Genomic DNA, 23271 nt, shown 5'->3' on the forward strand with positions numbered 1-23271 from the left:
ATCACCAATTTTAATTCTAAAAGCATGAGATTCCTCTTTAAAAGTTCTAAAAATAAAGAAGGGTTGGTTGGCAGACTAACCCACCCCACCCCACCTGTGACTCACCGTATTGACAGGTTAGACAAATTGAATCAATACGAGTTGATGAATTCAAAAAATTAACTCACGTTGTCTAAATTTTGTCATCCCTATTCAAAAGTAGATTCATTAAATATTTTCCAATATATATGTTAACTTTAAACGTCTTAAGATATAGGAAGATATCAGAAAGATAATAGTTATTATAGTTGAAAGTAACACGATTAACCAGCATGGCGAAGAAGTAACAATCACCCAAGGCACCAATTAATAGAGGATGAAACCCTAAACAAGGTAAAGGAGAAAGAACAGAGAGAAGCAAAAGGGAAGTCTAAATCGTAAACTAAATGGAACTGGAAGACTGAATATTATTGGATTCATAAGAGTATATATATGTACATGTCAAACAACAAAGCATAGATGACAAAAAGAAAAAACAAAAGCCTAATAAGGTGGCCCAAAATAAAATGTACATTGATTTTATCAGCCCCTCTCAAGCTGGGAATATATGTTTCTTCCCAGCTTGGACTGGAGCTCTTTGTATATTGCTGAAGCAAGAGGTTTGGTAAGGATGTCCGTAATCTGCATAGAGGAAGAGATGGGAAGCAACTTGAGAAGCCCAACAGTGATCTTGTGTCAGACGATGTGACAGTCAATTTCAATGTACTTGGTACGCTCATGAAATACTTGATTTGAAGCAATGTGTATTGCATATTGGTTGTCACAGTAGATGGTTGCTGGTTGAATATAGGGAAGTCCAAGGTCTTGAAGGATGTAAGGTAGCCATTGAATCTCGCAAGTGGTTGTGGCTAAGGCTCTATATTATGCTCCAGAAGAACTCTGGGAAATGGTTTGTTATTTCCTGGATTTCCATGAGACAAGAGAATCACCTAAGAAGATGAAGTAACCGGTTACAGATTTTCGGGTTTCAGGACAAGTAGCCCAATCTGAGTCACTGAAACCGCGAAGGAGAGTGTTGTTGCTGTGAAAGAAGATGCCATTCCCAGGGTTGCCTTTCAAGTACCGAAGAAGGCGAAAAGCAGCTTGTTGATGGAGATTGGTAGGAGAGGAAATAAACTGGCTTAGGTTGTTGACAACAAAGGCAATGTCAGGCTGTGTGTTGGTGAGGTATATGAGCTTGCCAATGAGTCTTCTATATGCAGAGGTTTCAATGTCAGTGAGTTGTGTGCCATCGAAGGAGGAAAGTCGAGATGAGTGAACCATGGGTGTAGGCATAGGAGCAGAGTTGATCATGCCAGTGTCATGAAAAAGGTCCAACATGTATTTTCGTCGACAGATGTGGAACCCTTGGCTGTTTCTGGCCACCTCCAGGCCCAAAAAATAGGTGAGGTCTCCTAGATTCTTGATCTTGAATTGAGTGTCCATCAGAGAAGTGATGTTGGTAATTTCCTCATGATTATTTCCAGTAAGCACCAGATCATCAACATACACACGAATAATGGTTATGTTAGGTCTGTTATGGTTTAAAAAGAGAGAGTGATTAGCAGAGGATAAAGTGTAGTTATTTGAAAGTAAAAATTGAGACAGTTTTGCATACCATTGGCGGACGACTTGGCGAAGGCCATCGAGTGATATTTGTAATTTGCAGACATGTTGAGGAGATAGAAGTTTGAGGCCTAGTGGTGGTTGCTTGTAAACTTCCTCAAGGAGGTCCCCATGGAGGAAAGCATTATTCACATCAAGTTGTTTAAGAATCCAGTTTTGAGAAGTGGCAACAACAAGTAAAAGTCTTAAAGTGGTTAGTTTTGCTACAAGAGCAAAAGTATCTAAGAAATCAAGACCTTCTAATTGTGTGTGCCTTTTGCTACCAACCGTGCTTTGTGGTGATAAATGGTGCCATCAAATTTGTGTTTTACCTTAAAAACCCATTTGCAGCCAATGATTTTCTTTCCCGGAGGAAGAGTAGTGATCTGCCATGTATTGTCAGCATTAAGAGCATTAAGCTCTTCTAGCATTGTTTGTTTCCAGCAAGAATGCTTAGAAGCCTCGGTGTAGGAGTTGGGTTCATTGTTAGAAGATATAGAAAAAATAGTCTTTTTGAAAGATGGTGAGAGAGCATTGTAGGAAAGAAATTTATGAATGGGATACCGATTACTTATAGTGTTGGCAGCAGGAAAACATGTATGGAAGTCCTCTAAATAGGCAGGGAGTCGTCTTTGTCTGTTGGAGCGTCTAGGTGGAATGATGTTGTCTTCATTGTGAGTGATGGGAGTCTCGTGCTCATGATTTTGACAATTATAATCAAACAAGATATCATCACAGAATGTATTATAGTTAGCAAGAATGGGTAAAGATAATGTGTCGGGGCTCCGTGTGTCATCATGATTCAATTTGTATGGAAAATGATATTCATGAAAGATCACATGTCTTGAAATTTCAATGCGATGATACTTTAAATTTAAGATAATGTAACCTTTGGTATTGTGTGGAAGTCCGAGAAAGATGTCATGAACAAATCTAGTATCTAATTTCTTTCTATTAGCATGAATGGTAGTAGAATAACAAGAGAAACAAAAAACACGTAAAGAAGAGATATCACAAGGTTCTCCAAAAAGTTTTTCATATGGAGCAATATCTTGTAAAAGGGGAGTAGGTGTGCAATTTATGAGGAAAACAACATGTTGGACAGCGAAGTCCTAAAAAATATGAGGTAAATTTGCTTGAAACAGTAAAGCGCGAGTGATGTTTAAAATGTGTTGGTGTTTACGTGCAGCTATACCATTTTGTTGAGGTATTTCGATGCAATTAGTTTGATGAACCATTCCTTTGGAAGCAAAAAAAGTTTTCATGGCAAATTCAACGCCATTATCAGAACGAACGAATGCATTTGATAGTAGTTTTAAATTGATTTTCAGCATAAGCAAAAAAAATTATGAGATAGGTGCGAACTTCAAATTTAGCATGCAACAATATAGTCCATGTATAACAAGAAAAATCATCCACAATGGTCAAAAATTAACGAAAACCTTGCATAGATGTAACAGAACAAGGTCCCCAAATATCAACATGAATGATGTCATAGATAGGAGTAGTGTGAGAAGTGCTTAGAGTAAAGGGAAGTTTTCTTTGTTTTGCACGATTACAAATATCACACATATGAGTTTTATCAACAAAAACAAAAGGGTATTGACTTTTCAAGACATGCAACCTTTCATCAGAGGAATGCCCCATTCTATAATGCCACAAATTATTTTCCTTAACGGTGCAGGAGACAGAAGGAATAAAATTGTGTGTGAGAGTGTGAAAAGTAGAAGAGTTAAAGATGTACAAGCCAATTTTGGCATTAGCTAAACCAATATGCTCTTTGGAGAGGTTGTCCTGTATAAGACAATGTGTGGGGGAGAAGATCAAGTTGCCCACTTGATTCACTTGAATAGGATTAGCTGGAGTGTCATTGTTGTTTTGCCTCAAAACAGCATTGAGAATTTGAAGTTGATGAGCAGTGAGATGGTAATCACGTTTTTCATGTTCTTTTTGGACAAGGCTCATAGAAAATATCATCAGTAGTAATAAGACTGTTAATCTGATTAGTCCTATTGTTGTTATAGGATTTGTACCTAGGAGGGTAGCCATTTTTCTTGTAGCAGGTATCCACAGTGTGACCATTTCTGTTACAGTGCGTGCATACTTTTCTAGTGTTGGATTTTGAGTTTCTATTGTCTTGATTAGGGAACCCAACCTTTTTAAAAATAAACATTTTCAGTATGCCCATGCTTACCACGAAAAGTGCACAGAGTAGATGAGGATGTCCTAGTGGAATTAGCACTGTTAATACTAGAGATGCTAACAAAAATGTTATTTGCTAATTGTTTTTCTTGTTGGGCAACAAGAGAAAAAATCTTTGATATAGGTGGGATGGGTTCCATGAGTAGAACATGTGATCTAATGTTACTGTACTGATCATTTAACCCTCTCAAAAATTGCATAGCATGATCTTCACATTTTCTTTGACTTATGATAGAATTGACCGAGCAAGAACATTTTACAGAACATGTGCATATGGGGATAAGCGTAAAAGTATCCAACTCGTCCCAAATGATCCTTAATTTTGTAAAATACTCAGTCACAAATAAATCCCCTTGATTTAAAGAAACTACTTCTAGTTGAAGATCATAAGTTCTAGATAGGTCACCCTGAGAGTATCTGGTTTTCAAATCATTCCAGATGTCCAAGGCAATATCCATCAAAATAATGCTTTGTCGAATAGGTAGGGAGACAGAGTGTACTAACCATGAGACTACCATATTATTCCATCTGTTCCAGACTGATAAATTTTGATGATCTTTTTCTGGGCAAGGATGTGTTCCAAGAACGAACTCCACTTTGTTTTTAGCATTTAGTACCGTCAAGATCAAGCGGCTCCAGGAGAGGTAATTGGAAGCGTCCAGCACCGGTGAGACAAGCGGTGCAGCGAGGTTCTCGCTAGGATGAAGGTAGAGGTAATTGTTCGCCGAATCGGCTTGAGACGATGAAGCGATGCATTCTTCCACCATGGCTGGAAAGAAAAACTAAAGAAAGGATTCAAGAAGAAGAAAGAAGAAAAAGAAGATTTCAGAGTGCGCAGCAGAGCTCTTCAATTGAAGAGCTCTGATACCATAACACGATTAACCGGCATGGCGAAGAAGTAACAATCACCCAAGGCACCAATTAACAGAGGATGAAACTCTAAACAAGGTAAAGGAGAGAGAACAAAAAGAAGCAAAAGGGAAGTCTGAATCATAAACTAAATGGCAATGGAAGACAATATTGTTGGATTCATAAGAGTATATATATGTACATGTCAAACAACAAAACATAGATGACAAAAAGAAAAAACAAAAGCCCAATAAGGTGGCCCAAAATAAAATGTACATTGATTTGATCAGAAAGAGTAAGAATAGGAGTGTTAAAAAAAACACTCATTCCAACATTTCTTTATTGATTAAAAAATATTAACAATTATAAAACAAGAAAGAGGTTATTAAATAAGATATATGAGATCCACTAAAATTTGTGGTTTTTAATAAATTTTAATCAATAATAAAAAATTATTTAAATTTTTGTAGAGATTGTGTTATTAGTATTTCCTAAAGCGCATCTTTAGTTAAACAATGTGTTTATCCTATTTGTATATTTTACAATATAATATTTTACATTAAAAAATTACTCAAATACTAAGATAGTTAAAGTAAAAGGTTAATTTAATTCTGTTACTCATATAATTAAACATGTGACAATAATTGGTATGTTATTTCATATTTTCTTGTAGTGAATAAAATTGTTTAATTCTAGGCTAAAGAAATCAGGATCTATAAATCATTCTAAACTCTTATTTTGGTTTAAGAACCCTGACTTTTAGGAGAAAAGACCAAGGTTTGTTGCTATAAGCAAAGTTCCAAGCAAACTTAAGAAGATATGCATTATTTTCATGATGAAGACATTATTTTCATGATGAAGGCATTATTTTCATGATGAAAGTTACTAATCTTCAAACCTCCATTTTCAAGAGGTGAACAAATCGTCGCCCATTTAACGGTAGTTATGCCTTTTTTCATAATATCACCTGTCCAAATAAAATTTTGACACCACTGCTCAACTTGCTTAAGAAGTGAAACGAGTCATTTATACATATTAAAGCTATAAGCTAGAAATCCAGTAATCATCGTATTGACCAATTGAATCTGACTCATCATGCTAAGAGATTTACCTTTCCAAGATGCTAGCTTCAATTTGCCTTTATCGGCCAAAGGTTGAAGAAATCGACACTTTTGAGCACCAACAAAGATAGGCACTCCTAAATAAGTGAAAGGCAAACAACCATGACTATAAGAAAGAATACGTTGAATTTTGGTGACAAATCTTGCAAAATTATCCATGGTGGAAAAACTACTCTTTGAATTATTAACATATTGACCAAAAAAATCACCAAGAAAAATACTCAAATTTCTAAGAGGCTTATTATCCGTCCTACATAAAACAAATATGTCATCAACATATAAGATATGAGAGAGAGTGAGACGACCTTGCAGACTAGCCATATGTAGAATCTTCTGATCATTCACAAGCTTAAAGATACCTCTACTAAAAACTTCCTCTGCAAGACAAAAAAGTAAAGGAGACAAAGGATCACCTTGTCTAACACCTCTACTACAAGAAAAAAAAACTCACCAAACTGCCATTTATTCTGATAGAAAGCATAGTTGAACGGAGAATTGTACTAATCCAACCGACAAATGAGGGGTGAAAACCAAAACGTGTCAAAATTAATAATAAGAACTTCCAACTGAGAGTGTCAAAATTGGTCTACCTTGTACAAACCCATATTGATTAAGAGAAATGATTATAACAGCCACAAGTGCAAGCCTATCCGCCAGTATCTTGGAAATAATATTAAATTTGAAATTAGCAACAACAATTGACATGTAGTCTTTAATGGATTCAACACCTTGAATCTTAGGAATAAGAGATATCATATTACTGTTCATTCCAGGGAGAATCCAATTTTATTTAAAAAACTGTTGAACAACATTGCAAACATCTGTCTCAATAATTTTCCAATAAGAATGATAGAAAACACCACAAAAACCATCAAGATCGGGAGCACTATTACCATTAAGATTATATTTAAAAATTACTTATAATTAATAGATATACATGAAATGTGGATGAGCATCTTGATATCATGATGAGCCAAAATGTTGATAAATTCGTGAGTATCTCTTGTGTAAAGTTGATGATTCACAAAGTGGATGCAAGCTTTTGTCTTTGTACTTGAACTTCGGCTATACCATAAACATGCAATCAAGGAACTTAATTCAATTGCATAAAACGGCAAATTGTAGGGTACTGAAAGCCACTTGTTCTTCGTCCTCAGCATATTTCATAGCCGAATTGTATCACTAAGTTTTCTTCAAGTTACTCTTAATTTATATTTGATTAGGCCGTAGGGATCTTTATTCTTTGTCTATTGCGTTGAATCAACCTATTTTGAGATCTTAGATGAGTGCCAACATTTGCAATATTCTCTACATTATTTAATTTTGTTACCACTTTCATGCTCCTAAGTCAAACTAGTTCACAATTAAATACTCATCCACTTGTAGAAACTTGCATTGCATCCCCTTTGAATGGGAGAATCTACTATGAACTCAGACAAAGTTGGTTTTGGATTTTCAAGGAGTTGAAAAACTGTAACTCCATTGGAAATTATGCTTCGCTCATTTTTTAACTAAACTCGTTGAAAAGTTCAAGAGGTGTTTGGGTTTTATGAAACATGACATGGAAGTGAAGTTTGAATGAGACATGCCATCTAATCTAATGTATAATCTATAAGAATAAACAATTTAAAAGAATGTACGAACAATGAAAATTTTTCACAAGGGTCTAATTTGAAATCCCCTTTAAATAATGACGAGAAATACAAGATTAGACCTTATGTTATAAATATATAAATATTTACCCTAAATATTGTTATTAGGGGTAAGCATATTTCATCAAATCTATTAATCCACTAAATCCAAAATAACCCAAATACATTTTTACTATTTAAGTTAAATTAAGTTGAGTTTTTTTTTTATATATTTACAATTATAATTGAAATTATACTTGGATTGAGAACGAGTTCACGAGTTTCAAATTCACTCAATTATATAACAAAATCTTATTTGTTTAATATAGTTAGTTCTATAAATATTGTTTTATAAATATTATGAGTAAATATTTCACTTTATGCATAACATTACAAGTAAATATTTCATGACGCATACTCTCTTGAAATCACATTCACTAGGTTGAAAAACATATTTATTGTTCTTACAACAAGGACCAAGAACACTTGAAATGGGTTAATCAAGACTAATCCTTCAATCTTGGGCTGAATACTATCTTGGGCCGGGTACTTCTCTCCTTGATGGTGCTTTCGGCTTCTCCTCTCGGCTGGTGCTCTCGGCTTCTCTTCTCGGCTTCTCCTCTCGGCTGGTGCTCTCGGCTTCTCCTCACAACAGGTGGGGGGTACCTGCAAGTCGCTCCGATGCCAAAGTCAGAAAAGGTTTAATGTTCATCAGATAAAATCACTCTTACCTTTTTCTTGTGCTGACCTTCTATTTATAGGGTTTCGTTGATGGGCCTTCAACAGTACTTTTGGACTTTCTTCTCACACCTTTTTATTACTTTTACACCCCCTTGTGCAAGTTCCTTATTTAAATTGGGCTTTATTATGATTTTTATTATCTTTTCAGGTTTCGGTTTAAACCTCTCGGTTTCAACCTTTTTCCCTTGTTTACTCAATGTTGTTCTCGGCCTAAACCTCTCGGTTTTAGCCTACCAGTACACTAGCCCCCGAGACAAAAATATTTTTATTTCAAGTTTTAAAGAAATATTTGTGTCTTAATATAATATAATAATTTTTGACGTTTGATTTGATTTGATATGGAACGCTTTGATTTCTGCGCTTTATTTTGCTCAGTTTTCATGACTTGACAGGAACTTGCTATTTTGACCGTTAGATGACATATGTTTGAATGGTGCCACATTGTTTATATCGTTTGAAATTCTAGGGTTTTGCCTGGGCTATAAATAGGTTTGCCATTGGGTTTTTTTATGATTGTGTGAGCTTTGCTGCTGTTTAGAAGGAAGCATATTGTCAATCTTCGTTCAATTCTTGCGGAGGTAATGTCTCTTTCAAGTTCTTCTGCTACTGATGAATTTTCAAGCGCGGGTGGTGAATCAACTGGCCGAGTGGTTCGAGAAGAAGTTCCTTCTGAGTCAAAATCTTCTTCTGCTACTCCATCTTGTATGAATGATTCAAGTGGAGCTCCTGCTGTTGATGTTCCACAAGAATTTGGATTTGTCGTACCCCAGAAAAACCTTCGTCCTGGTTATCAATGGGTCAATCCTAAAGTCCGAGAGTATTTCTCGAAGTATCGTTCTGCTAACGAACTTCGGAGTTTTCTTTCCCGTTCTCAAATTTATTATTCTGATATTGAAAATGATATCATTTCATTTCGGCGTGTTGGTGATGTTGATAATGTGTGTCATGGCCGAGAAGGTGATAGCTATGAATTTTTTTATTTTTATGCTTGCTTTTTCAGAGATCTTCATATTCGATTGCCTTTGAACAATTTTCAAATGGGCGTTCTTAATTTTCTTAATGTTGCTCCTACTCAGCTTCATCCTAATGGTTGGGCTGCGATGCAAGCATTCAGTATTTTGTGTAAATTATTGTCACTTTCTCCTAGTCCTTTTGCATTTCTATACTATTATAGTTCTCGGCCTGGTAAACGGCCAGGGTGGCTATCCCTTATTAGCAAGTCCAATGTGTGTTTTCTTAAGCCTTTTACGTCGTCGTATAAGGATTTTAAAGGAAGTTTTTTCAAAATTCTAATAGAGCCACTAGGAAGAGAATATTTCTTTAATGGAAATTCTCCAAAATTTCCTCTGTATTGGACGAAAGATCCTGTGAAGTTTAACTCAATATCCTTTCATTCGATGGGTGTGGCCGATTGTCATGTTATTGAAGTTTTTAGTCGTTTCTCGTATCAAGTTCCCACTCGTGCTTTGCTTCAGTTGTATACTTCATCACATCCTCGAGAAGATCTTACTGGTACGTGGTTATTCCATATTTTCTTGCTTTTTAGGATAAGTTTTTTAACTTTGCTAAATTTTTTATTGATTTTCAGCTCTGATGGCAAGTACTAATCCGAAAGCTCGATCTTACTTTTCGAAATTGCTTAACAAAGTGGGTGATGTTACTCCCCGACGCGAGAATGTGGTAAATCCTGTTGTGGAAGTAGAAAACGTGGAGCCAGTTGCTAATGTTGACGTGGTGGAACCGACAAGTAATGTTGATGTTGCTGGTCCTTCGAAGAAATCAAAGAAACGGGATAGGAGCAGCAAGAAGTCACATTCATCTTCTCGGCGCCATCGCCATAGTGTAAATGTTTCATGTGAACCTCTTCCCGAAACGATTTTTAGTGCTACGAATAAATATGCAAAATTCGTTCAAACATCTTTTAGTGAATCAACTTACAATATGCTAAAAAATATGGATGCTGCTTCATTAGCGGATTCTGTTATTGAATTATCAAGAAGAAATCTTTTGATTGGAAAAATGATGAAAGAGAAGAATGGAAACTGCGTGTCGTTGTCCAAATTTGAGAAGCTGAAGAATGATCTTGCTGAGTATAAGGATAGAATGAACTCTTTATCATTACAGTTAGAGAAGGTGGTAAAACAGAAAGAACAACAAGAAACCGAAAATGAAGGTCTTGGAAAAGAAATTTCTGATTTGAAGAATGAAAACCTGAAATGTATTACGGAGAATGCTCAATTGTGCAAGGAGAATCAACTTTTGACCGAGAAGGTATCGGCGCTATCTTCTGCTAATGAATCTGACAAGAACACCATCAAACTTATGGATGAGGAGATTAATCAGCTAAAGACCAATGTTTTTGAAGCCGAAAGTTTTATATTTGAACAACACAAACTTGGCTTTGAGAAGGCTCTTCAACAAGCAAAATACTTTTATAAAATTCCTATTAATGAAGGTAATTTTGATGTTAAGAAGGACTTTTATAATGGTGAGCTAGTTCCTGCTAATGAGATTCCAGATAATGATGCTGAAGATATTAATATTGAAAATTAGGTATAGGGTTTTAAGGTTTAGTTTGTCGGATACTTCTCGGTTACTTGTGGAGAAGTATAATTGTTTTGGAATGCTAAGCTTTGTTGGATATTTGCATTCGTGATGTAATTCCTTTTTTTTTTTTTTTTTTTTTTGGGAACTTTTGTTAATATAAATGTTTAAGCTTTTGTGGTTATCATCGTAATTTTATCCTGTTATGTTATGATAATTCTGTTATAATTGTTGAGGCTTGCTAATTTTCAGTTCTTTTGTTGAAAGCGTTAGAAATGTTAGAATTATTTGAGTTTCCCTCTCGGTTTCTATTATTAGTTTAAAGACGACATTTTGTTGGAGCATGAAGATATTAACTGTTGACTTGGACCTTTCGGTTGATTCGTAATTGATATATTATTGACTGGAATATGCAACTGTCGGTTTAGTAATGTAAATTGTACGAGTAACTTTCGGTTTTTGGAATTGTGTTTTAGCTCTGATCTTTCGGTAGATAAAATGTTTAAGATTGACAAATTTTAAAGGAAGATTCTGATAGCAGGGATTTTCAAAAAACGAAAGCTAATTCTGATCTTTCGGTTTTCGTGTGTTTTGAAGATTTTCAAGAATGAGCATTATTTGTTTGTTCGGGAGGGATTTCACCTGAAATGAAAGCATCCAAGCCCGAAAAAGCTATGTAAATCGATTCTCGGGTGGGATTTCACCTGGAATGAAAGCATCCAAACCCAAAAAAAAAAAACTGTAAATCTATTCTCGGGTGGGATTTCACCTGAAGTGAAAGCATCCAAAGCCGAGAGTTTATGTAAATCTATTCTCGGGTGGGATTTCACCTGAAGTGAAAGCATCCAAGGCCGAGAGATGAAGTGTATATGTACATAATGGAAGATAACAAAACGGATTGTTTCTTGAGAATTCCTCTTCATTATATGATAAGTAATTTACATCTATTCTAACTGAAATAAAATTTTAGATGACTTGCATTCCAGGTTCTCGGTATCATTTTTTCTTCCAAAGTTTCTAACCTATAAGCTCCATTTTGTAAGTTTTCTAGCACTCTAAAAGGTCCTTCCCAATTGGATGCCAATTTTCCATGTCGTGGATCCTTTCTAGCATCAGTTCGCATTCTCCACACCAGATCCCCTTCTTTAAAAGCCCTAAATCTGACTTTTGCATTAAATCTCTTCATTGCTCTTCGTTTGACTGCCGTCTCTTTTATTTTTGCTTTTTCTCTAAGTTCTTCAATAAGATCAAGATCGGTTCTCAAACACTCATTGTTGATATTCCAGTCTTCCATTTGTCTTCTTAATGTGGGTTCATTAACTTCTACTGGTAACATTGCGTTTGTTCCATAAGTGAGATTGAACGGTGTTTCTCCAGTTGATGTTTGCGGTGTGCAACGATATGCCCATAAAATCTCCAGTAATTTCTCTGCCCATAATCCTTTAGCAGTCCCCAACCTCTTTTTTAATTGTCCAAGAATAACCTTGTTTGCGGCTTCAGCTTGTCCATTCGTTTGTGGATGTTCGACCGAAGTGGTTGTGGGCTTGATTCCCAAATCTGCATAAAATTCCATAAGTTTTTTGTCAATGAATTGTCGGCCATTGTCACTTACAATAGTATGTGGGATTCCGAATCGACATATTATATTTTTCCATATAAACGTTTGGACTTGCTGTGCCGTTATCTTTGTCAATGCTTCTGCTTCTATCCATTTTGTAAAGTAGTCTACAGCTACTATCATGAATTTTGTTTGGCCTCGTCCAAGTGGGAATGGGCCGAGTATATCAATTCCCCATTTTGCAAATGGCCATGGAGATATGATTTCTTGCAACTCCTGCGCTGGGATATGATTTAAGCTCCCAAACTCTTGGCATTTTCTACATGTTTTGACATAAACTTCACAGTCATCTCGGATTGTTGGCCAATAATAACCAGCTCTACAAACCTTTGTTGCCATTGTTCGAGCTCCACAATGCAGTCCACAAATTCCTTCATGAAGTTCTTTGACCACATATTCTGCTTGTTCTTTGGTCAAACATTTTAACAAGGGCATAGAGTATCCCCTTTTATATAGCTCATCACCGATTAGAATGAAATTAGCGAATTTTTTTGCTATATTGGTATCTGGCTGAACACCTTGCTCCTAGGTCTTTATGATTTCGATGTATGTGTTTATCCAGTCATCTTTGGCAGTTACAATATTGAAGCATTCGTCGAGACTAACTGTCGGATGACTGAGGGTTTGTTGTATGATGGAATTGTGTTGCACTGGTCTTTGTTGGCTTGCTAACTTAGACAATGAATCTGCTTTCATATTTAATTCTCTTGGAATGTATTTCATCTCGGCCTTGTTAAAACATTGCATAATATTTAAGACTTTATGATAATATTTCATTAACAAAGGGTCTTTTACCTGATACTCCCCGTGCACTTGTCCCACCGACAGCTGTGAATCCGTTTTGCAAAGGACATTTTCCACTCCCATGTCTCTGGCTAATAACAATCCTGCAACAAGAGCTTCATATTCGGCCTGATTGTTGGATGTTTTGAACTCGAATTTGAGCGCCATTTCGACTTGGAAGTTATCGGGTCCTTCAAGTACTATTCCTGCTCCGCTTCCTCTTTTGCTTGACGCGCCATCTACATACAAAGTCCACTGGTCCTGTTGTGCTGATGTTGGCATCTGAATGATAAAATCTGCAAGAGATTGGGCTTTGATTGGTCCTCTTGGTTCGTATTTGATTCCATATTCCGAAAGCTCCATTGACCATGTCACCATTCGACCTGCAAGCTCTGGTTTTTTTAAAATTTTAGATATTGGAAAATCTGTTCTCACTATTACCTGATGATTCTGAAAGTATGGTCGAAGGCGTCTTGCAGCATACACTAATGTTAGGGCAACTCTCTCAACTTTGGGATATCTGGTTTCGGCATTTTGTAGGGTTCTACTCACAAAATATATCGGTTTCTGCTCTGGGTTTTCTTGGATTAAAGCGACTCCTATTGCTTCATTTGAAGTAGCTAAGTAGACTATGATGGGTTGATTGGGTACAGGTTTTACTAAAATTGGAGGTTCAGCCACCATGCTCTTTATTTGAGATAAAGCTTACTCACATTGTTCACTCCACACAAAATTTTCAGATTTTTTCAACAAGTTTATAATCGGTTTAGTTTTCTCAGCCAATATTGGCAGAAATCTTGATAGTGAATTCAACTTCCCTACTAGCCTTTGCACTTCTTTTAGGTTTTTTGGTCTTCCCATCTGCATGATTGCCTCACATTTGTCAGGATTAGCTTCAATTCCTCTGTTTGTCAACATAAATCCCAAAAATTTTCCTCCTCTGACGCCGAAAACGCATTTTTCTGGATTAAGTCGAATATTGTATTTCCTTATTTGAGCAAACACTTCTTCAAGGTCTTCCAGGTGTTTCTGTATCTCATTTGATTTAACAACCATGTCATCAACATACACTTCTAGGTTCTTTCCAATCTGTTCTTTAAACACTTTGTCCATCAATCTTTGGTATGTTGCCCCAGCATTCTTCAAGCCGAAAGGCATGACTTTATAACAATAATTTGCAACATCAGTGGTGAAAGCTGTTTTCGGGATATCAGGTGCATACATCTATATTTGATTATACCCCGAGTAAGCATCAAGGAAACTCATCATCTCTTGGCCAGATGCCCCATCAACTAGTCGGTCTATGTTAGGTAATGGATATGTGTCTTTCGGACAAGCTTTGTTCAAATCGGTGTAATCTGTACACATTCTCCATTGTCCACTTGGTTTTTTGACAAGTACCACATTAGACAACCACGTGGTATACTTAGCTTCTCGGATAAAACCAGCTTGTATTAACTTTTGAGTTTCTTCAATTGCTGCTTGTCGTCGTTCTTCTCCTAACTTTCTTCGTTTTTGAGATACTGGCTTTGCTTCCCGGCAAACAGATAATTTGTGACACATTACCTCTGGATCAATTCCAGGGATATCAGACGGCCACCAGGCAAATAAATCCTTATTACTACGCAACAGTGTGATAAGTTTGCTAAGCAATTCATCAGGCATACTTCCACTTACATAAGTGCATTGTCTGTCGTCTTGGCCTAACAGTACTGCTGTCGTTTCTTCTTTTGGTTCCAGTCTTTCCTCATTCAATCTGGGATCCAAGTCCACCATGGCTACTATTTTTTCAGCCTCTTTATCCACCTTCAAATTCATTTTTAAACCTGCTGCATAACATTCTCGAGCATCTCTTTGATTGACATAAACTGTAGCTATCTCTCCTTTTTCTGTTGGGAATTTCATGGCCAAATGTGGTGTTGATACGATTGCTCCTAACTTATTTAAGGAAGATCGTCCTAGCAACACATTGTATGAGGTGGATGCGTCCACTACCAGATATCGGATTTTAATTTTTCTAACTTTGCTACCTCTTCCAAATGTTGTCACCAAATCAACATATCCCTTTGTGTTAACTCTTTCGCCTGAAAAGCCAATGATTTGCTCTCGAAAAGGAACTATGTCTTCTTCTCTCAAATGTAACCTTTTGAACGTATCCCAGAACAAGATATCGACCGAACTCCCTTGATCAACCAGGGTCTTCATGACAGCATATTCGGCTATTTCAACCGTGATTACCATAGGATCATCATGATCTGGATCAATTTCTTGGAAGTCTTCGTCTGTGAAAAGCATTGGTGGTAAAGTTCTTCTTTTGAAAACATGATTAACAGACCTGATATTTCTCCAATGTTGCTTTCGTGCAGATGAGGATTCCTTCCCAGAAAAACCTCCCGAGATCGTATTTATAAACCCCCTAACCGGTCTTCCCAAACTTCGCTCTCTGCTTCGTCTTACTGATTGAGTATTTTGATAGATTCTATCTCTTCTTTCGTCTGGCCTTCCAACCCTTCTTTCGTCTCTTTTTTCCACTTGTTTTTCTCTCCTTTCCAACCTTTCAACCCTTCTTTCACCCAGCTCTCGCCCCCTCGTATCTCTCTCTGGACTCAACCATACTCTTGGATTTCCCCTTTGAACAAAACGTTTTAACTGTCCGGCATGAATCAACTCTTCTATTTTATCTTTCAACCCAATACATTCTTCTGTATGATGACCATGATTTTTATGATATTCACAATGTTTGGTGCGGTCTGCCCTTTCTGGTGTTCTTGCTTTTCTTGGTGATGGTATTATTTCGGCTACCATGGCTTCCTGTAAAATTCTTGCTCTGTTCGTATTTAGAGGTGTGTATTGCTGGAACTTTCGAGCTCTGAATTCTTCTCGGGCTCTTCTTGCAACAGGCGGGTGTTCTCTTTCTGTCACCCTCTTCTCGCCTCCATCAACCCTTACTTGGTTTCGAAACTCCCTTAATTCTTCCATTTGCATAAATTTTGATGCCCGTTGCCTTAGTTCATCCAGATTGATCGCAGGTTTCTTGCAAAGACTATCGGCAAATGGTCCCGGTTTTAATGCCGTTATCATATGATGCATGGTGACCTCTGGACTAAGATTTCGGATTCCCAAAGCAACCTTTCCAAAACGTTCCATGAACATTCTTAAAGACTCTCCTTTCTCTTGTCTTATGTTCACTAAGGCGATTGACGTTAAATGATGGGGACGACTAGTTGCAAATTGAGCACCGAACTTTTCTATCAACGTATCAAAACAATCTATACTCAAAGGTGGGAGGCGTGTAAACCAGCTCAATGCTGCCCCTTTCAGAGTTGTAGGAAATACTCTGCACATAACAGCATCATTCCATGTATACAAGCTGATTTGAGTAGTATATATTGCAATATGCTCATCAGGATCCGTACTTCCATCATATTTGTCAATGGTTAAGTTCTTCCAATTGTCAGGCAACGGAGTATCGACTATAACATCATAAAACGGATGTTTTCTGGAAGATGTTCCTGCACAAACCCCAGAGTTTTCAAGCCATCTTCTTCTGGTTTGAGAATTTTCATTATACATCCTCTCGTTCACTTGTATCCCCGGTTGGACAGTTTCGAAAGATGAATTCAAAACCGTTTCCTCTTGTAACTTTCTCCTCATATGTGCGTTTTCGGCTCTTAACATACTCAATTCTTCTTCATTATTCTTTTTTAACATCTCGAATTCTTTTTGTAATTGGACCAACATTGCCATTGGCATGTTAACATTGTCTTCCCGATCTCCACCTTGTTCTCCTCCTTGACTCATCTTGTCTTTAACCCTTCTCAATTGACCCTCGGCCCCACGATGGGCGCCAAAATGTTCTTACAACAAGGACCAAGAACACTTGAAATGGGTTAATCAAGACTAATCCTTCAATCTTGGGCTGAATACTATCTTGGGTCGGGTACTTCTCTCCTTGATGGTGCTTTCGGCTTCTCCTCTCGGCTGGTGCTCTCGGCTTCTCTTCTCGGCTGGTGCTCTCGGCTTCTCCTCTCGGCTGGTGCTCTCGGCTTCTCCTCTCGGCTGGTGCTCTCGGCTTCTCCTCACAACAGGTGGGGGGTACCTGCAAGTCGCTCCGATGCCAAAGTCAGAAAAGGTTTAATGTTCATCAGATAAAATCACTCTTACCTTTTTCTTGTGCTGACCTCCTATTTATAGGGTTTCGTTGATGGGCCTTCAACAGTACTTTTGGACTTTCTTCTCACACCTTTTTATTACTTTTACACCCCCTTGTGCAAGTTCCTTATTTAAATTGGGCTTTATTATGATTTTTATTATCTTTTCAGGTTTCGGTTTAAACCTCTCGGTTTCAACCTTTTTCCCTTGTTTACTCAATGTTGTTCTCGGCCTAAACCTCTCGGTTTTAGCCTACCAGTACATTTATGATTTCTATTTTGAGTAATTTAATAATTATTGTTTATGCTAAATACTTCTATAATAAGAATTAAGAAATATGAAAAAAATATTAATTTAATTTTTTTTGTTAAAAGTTAACAGACTAACAGTATTTTATTTTAATTAGTCTATTCAATTATCCAACTCCTTCCTTAAATCAAGACCATCAATCTGTAAAAAAATATTTTGTAATAAAATAATAAAATATTTTGGATATTTCTTCCTGCACCTCTACATTTTTCTTCCTGCACCCCTACATTCTTCAAAAATATCGAAATTACCCTTTATAAAAAAATCATTCCAGAACATTTTTTCAGGTCTTCTTTTAATTTTCGAATTTATAAATCCAGAATTCATAAAACATGTTATAGAAATATTTCGAAAAGAACAATTTAGACATTTTTTAAAGAGGGCAAAACAGTCTTTTAAAAAGGTGAAGGAGTGCAGGAAGAAATTTGTAGAGCTGCAGGAAGAGTTACCAAATATTTTTTTGTGTGTTTTAGGAAAAAACACAGTATTCCTTACTTTATTTAAAAAGTAAATATAAAAAAGTCGGTCCATAAACAATCGAAAACTATTTTTTACGAATATATGTTTTTAAGAATAAATAATTAAATAAAGTAATAACTATTTTTTTAATAATATAAATAAATTATATTGATATTATAAATGTAATTTATATTACCAATCTATATTAAATTATTAAATCGTCAAAAAATGTTAATTTTCATTTTAATTATTTCTAAAATTATACTAAAGTTAGTATTCAATCACTAATAATAATTGCGTAAAAATATTATAGTATTATATCCGAATTAACCCCTCATTTCAACCCCTCATTACACCAGCAAACCCATAGGAAACAAAGTAATTCTATTATCTTTCTATTAAGTGGTAAATAGTTTATATAAATTTAGACTATAATCACATTTGTAGACACATCTCACAAATACATTTCATATATTTATTTCGACTTGATATCAAAGTTCCTGAGCTGGGAGACTCTGTTTCTGTAATTTTAATTTTTTTTGCAACATTCATTGTTGTAATTTTTTTTCTAGACAACCTTCATTGCTGCAACTATTTTTTTTCAACGTTGACCACCACTTTGTACCGTTGACCGACATTGCCATTGTTGATTGTTAGTCGCCGACCGCCTTTGGAAATTTTTTTCAACATATTTTTTCTCGGACAGGACCGCCACCAGATTTTTTTTTATCTGCAAATCCCAATCTATTCTCATTGCTGCCAACTCTTACCGATGTTGGATGAAAAGACAACCCCTCTTAGTCTCAATGATCTGTAGGCGTTGCAAAGTAACTATTGTCTTGATGGATGCAACTACCTGCAGTGGGCATAGTTCATTCGTGCTACCCTTAAGGAAGGAAGAAATTGAATCATCTAAAATATGAAGATTAGGACGATGAAGACTCTCTTATCATGACTTGGTTATGGCATTCTATGACACCAAAGAGAAATCAACCGAAATTATATGTTCATCTCCTCAACTAAGGAGATTTGCGAAAACCTTTGTCAGATGTACCCTATGAATAAAAATATTGTAGCATGTTATGAGATAGAAAACAATATATTCAATAACAACCAAAGGATCCTTTGAGTAACAAACTACTATGATATGTTGAATGGTTTATGGATGGAATTAGATTAGTATCAAAATTTGAAAATGAAGTGCACAGATGACTCTATCACACTAGCACAGTTCCTTGAAAGGATATGAATATTTAAATTTCTTTATGGACTGAACTTTGAATTTGATCCAATTCGGATTCAGATTTTGGGTAATAAAATACTCCCTTCTCTCTCAGAAGTTTTTCATATTGTACGAGGGGAAGAAACTCAGATGTCAGTAATGTTGGACGGGGGCAACTCTGTTGATAGTTCAGCTCTGCCTATTGGCACAGGTTCTATAAGAGGTTCATTCCTTTCATTTGGAAAGCCTCCCACAAAGGCTAATTGTGATGATCATTGGTGCAAATATTGTAAGAAGACAGGCCATACGAAGGAAATGTGCTTTAAACTTCATGGAAAGGAGAAGGTCTTGGAACAGATCAGAGGATTCAAAGGTACCGCACAAAGGCATGCTAATCAAGCATCGTCTGACTCTGAAAGTGTGGCATCCCTACCTTTCCCTCAAGTAGCAGAGAAGGTCCCAACTCTCAGCAAAGAAGAGTTGGAACATTTATGATCTTATTGTTGCTAATGGTTTCAATACCCCCATTACCGGTTGTGGAAATATCCACCTTCAACCTTCATTTCCTTTAAAAAATGTGTTTCACGTTCCCAAACTGTCTAATAACCTCTTTTCTATTCATAAGATTACCCAAGATTTAATTGTGCAATGACATTTTTTTCATTCCCATTGCGTTTTCCAAGATCTTTCCACGAGAAGGACGATTGGAATTCCTAAAGAGCAAGACAGATTATATTACTTATAACAGGAAGAAAATAAAAAGTGAGCTAGACTACAGACACACACTTCTAATCCTTAGCAAGACCCTAAATCTTGGTCATCCTCTCAGATATGGATTCAACACAAATGTCTTGGTCATCCCCCATTTAGTACCCTAAAGTCCTTATTTCCCGATTTATTTACAAAATTATTGGTTGAGTCTTTTCATTGTGATGTTTGTTAGTTTGCTAAACACCATATAACAACTTTTCTTCTGAATAGTAATAGAAGTTCTAAACCTTTTTATCTTATTCATTCAAATATATGGGGACCTTCAACTATTCGTAATATCTTGGGTGCAAAATGGTTTCTTTCATTTATTTATGATTGTGCTTGGGTTACCTGGATATTCCTCGGGAAAGATAAGTCAAAAGTTTTTCATTAGTTTCTAATTTTTTACCGAATGGTTCAAACACAATTTGAAAGACCAATTAAGATATTGCGCTCTGATAATGGATGAGAGTATGTGAACCAAAACCTTTTCAAGTTCCTTAAGGAGAATGAAGTTGTTCATGAATTAACTTGTGTGGATACTCCTAAAAAAAATAGGGTTGTGTAAAGGAAAAATCATTATCTTCTTGAGGTTACTAGAGTTTTACTCTTCCAAACTTCTATTCCTAGATCTTACAAGGGGAAGCATTACTGACTGTCACTTATTTGATCAATAGATTACCCTCTCATGTTCTAGAGGGTATTAGCCATGTTTAGCTTATAACCATATTCTATCATTATATTCCCATTATGACTAGTCTTCAGAGTCGTCTCTTTGGTTATCCTGTTTTTGTCCATGTTCATAGTCTTTATCGTGGTAAGTTAGACCCTCGAGCCATCAAATGTGTCTTTATCAGTTATGCCTCCAACAAAAGAGGTAGAAATGTTATTACCCTCAAAGTCGTAAATCTATGTTTCCAAAGATGTCACCTTTCATGAAATAGACTCCTTCTTTCCTAGTTCTCAACTTTAAGGGGAGAGTATTCAAGAAGTTGAGGCCTTTGAGTTGTCACCTTTTCCTTTGTTGCAGGATTTCACTCTTAGGGAGAATGACAAAGACCATGTGCCAACATCATTACCAGACAAGAATAACGAGGACAAATATTTTGGGAAACAATATTAGTGAAGGCAACAAGAACCCGTCCTGGTCGAACAAAAACTTCAATTGTCCGAACTGGAGGTAAGAACTCATACTCGTGAGACTCTTGAGGACCCCTTAAATACTTTTTTGAACCTAATCTAGATGATTTACCTATTGTCTTGAGAAAATAATAAAGATCTTGTGCCGAATATCCTATATCCCAATTTGTGTCTACATAAAAACTTTCTATGCAACACCAGATTTTTCTTTCAACTATTGATTCTATCAGAATCCCTACATCAGTACCAGAAACCTTAAAAGATGAGAACTGGGTTCGAGCCTTGAATGAAAAAAATGGGCATTAGAAAGGAATGAGACTTGGGAGATTATAGAGAGACCAAAGGATAAGAACGCAGTGGGTTGTAGGTGGGATATACACAGTTAAGTATCAGTCTGATGGCACACTGGATCAGTATAAGGCAAGGTTGGTTGTAAAAGGGTACATTCAAACCTTTGGGATCAATTATGAAAAGACTTTTGCTTCAGTGGCGAAAATGAATACAGTCAGGATTATTCTCTCCCTTGCTGACTTTGGTTGGGAGATGCATCAATTTGATGTTTGATAAGTGTCTAATTTCAGTAATATTTCATATTAAAATATAGGCACTTATGAGGATTTATTGCTAATTTACATATAAAATAATCCCTAATTTATGAATTTATACCTTTTTACATTTTTTATGATCTTTATTTGAATAAGAGTATTTTATTCCCAAATTTGGTGTTAATTGCAGATTTCTAAGGAAGATTGGAGATTTGGATTAAAGATGAATGATTTGAGCCAAAAAGATAAAGATAGAAGGTCCCAGAATGAAAGAAAAAAAGAAAGAAAGAAAGATTGGGCCTTTTTATGTTTTATCATTTAGCCCATTAGCGCGACACAATAAACAACCTAACTCTAGAAAACTAGGATAAATAGAGGGCTAGAGGCTCAACCTTAGAGGGCCAGATTGAGAGGAAAACACCATAGAGTGAATTGTAACCCAATTGGGAGAATGGAAGGTGATAGAAGTATGCGTGGCTAATTCTACCCTTTGGGATTGGGAGTAATCTGCTCAAACTCTTATGTATTGAGGTGATATTTTATATATTAATATTCAGTTCTTGATTGATTATTGGTATTGTTGTTTTACTTTTAATTCTCCGTGACAAATTGAGAATCTTAAATCTGACCGGGAGGTATTTTTAGGGTTCGGACCTAAACAACAATACTTAACATATTTGAGTGCTAGGAATAGACTTGAAATGTTAATTGCTATTAAACGTCTGAGCTTCCTTCTAAGTTGTTCTTATAAGTATGCGAGGGATCGATAGTTAGGGAACATTCTTAAGGATTTTATATGCGAGGAATCGATATAAATGATTTTTATACGGGCATCAATTTCAATTAAAGAACTTAATATTAACATGCTAATCAAAATAAATGAGAGTGAGAGAGATGAAACTTAATCCCAATTTTTCCAATTGAAGCAACTAATTCTTTGTTTGTTTTCTTATTGATCAGTGCCAACATAATCACTTCAAACTCTTTTTTTTATTGTTCTGTTGTTATATTTAGCGAATATTGTACTCGATAATTCACTGTTCTTTGTGGGATCGATATCCGTCCTTAGGGACAATTATTACTTCTGACAAACGCGGTGCACTTGCCGTAAAAAGTCATCAAGTTTTTGGCGCCGTTGCCGGGGACATGTTTGATTTGTTGAGTATAATTTCCTAAATATTGTGAATATACTAACTATTTTATTTTTTTTATGTGAATAATTTTTTTTTAGTTTTTATTTTTTTTTAATTTGAATATTTTTGTAAATATTTTGTTTTTCTTTTTAGATGTGAATAATTTTGTTTTTTTGTTTTCTAGATTTTTTTATTATTTTGTAAAGATTTTGTTTTTTTTCTCTAGTTTTGAATACGTACAAAGTTTTTCTTTTAGATGTGAATATGTTTATTTTTATTTTTGTAAAACTGTTTTTTATGTTAATTTTTTTTAAGTTTTTTTTATTTGTTTACTTTATTTATTTTATTTTGATTTTGTTTTGTTATATTTTTCTTTTTTTTACTTCTTTTGTTTTTATATTGTTTACGTAGTTTTTTTACTGTAATTATTTTATTTTGTTTTGATTTTG

The 23271-nt window shown here is 35.7% G+C and overlaps 3 protein-coding genes across 3 annotated transcripts; all 3 read right to left on the reverse strand.

Annotated features, from left to right (window-relative positions):
* Window positions 1-3782: 3782 nt before the first annotated feature.
* Window positions 3783-4592, reverse strand: LOC137822359 (uncharacterized). The gene has a single exon (XM_068627242.1). It carries the CDS (start codon window positions 4590-4592, stop codon window positions 3783-3785), a length of 810 nt encoding a protein of 269 aa, XP_068483343.1.
* Window positions 4593-12854: 8262 nt separating this feature from the next.
* LOC137822360 (uncharacterized) lies at window positions 12855-13796 on the reverse strand. The gene has a single exon (XM_068627243.1). The coding sequence runs from the start codon at window positions 13794-13796 to the stop codon at window positions 12855-12857; it is 942 nt and encodes a 313-aa protein (XP_068483344.1).
* A 540-nt stretch (window positions 13797-14336) lies between these two features.
* Window positions 14337-16913, reverse strand: LOC137822361 (uncharacterized). The gene has a single exon (XM_068627244.1). It carries the CDS (start codon window positions 16911-16913, stop codon window positions 14337-14339), a length of 2577 nt encoding a protein of 858 aa, XP_068483345.1.
* Between the last annotated feature and the right edge of the window lie 6358 nt (window positions 16914-23271).

The sequence above is a fragment of the Phaseolus vulgaris genome, chromosome 9 (assembly GCF_000499845.2).
Source record: "Phaseolus vulgaris cultivar G19833 chromosome 9, P. vulgaris v2.0, whole genome shotgun sequence".
Classification (NCBI taxonomy): Eukaryota; Viridiplantae; Streptophyta; class Magnoliopsida; order Fabales; family Fabaceae; genus Phaseolus; species Phaseolus vulgaris.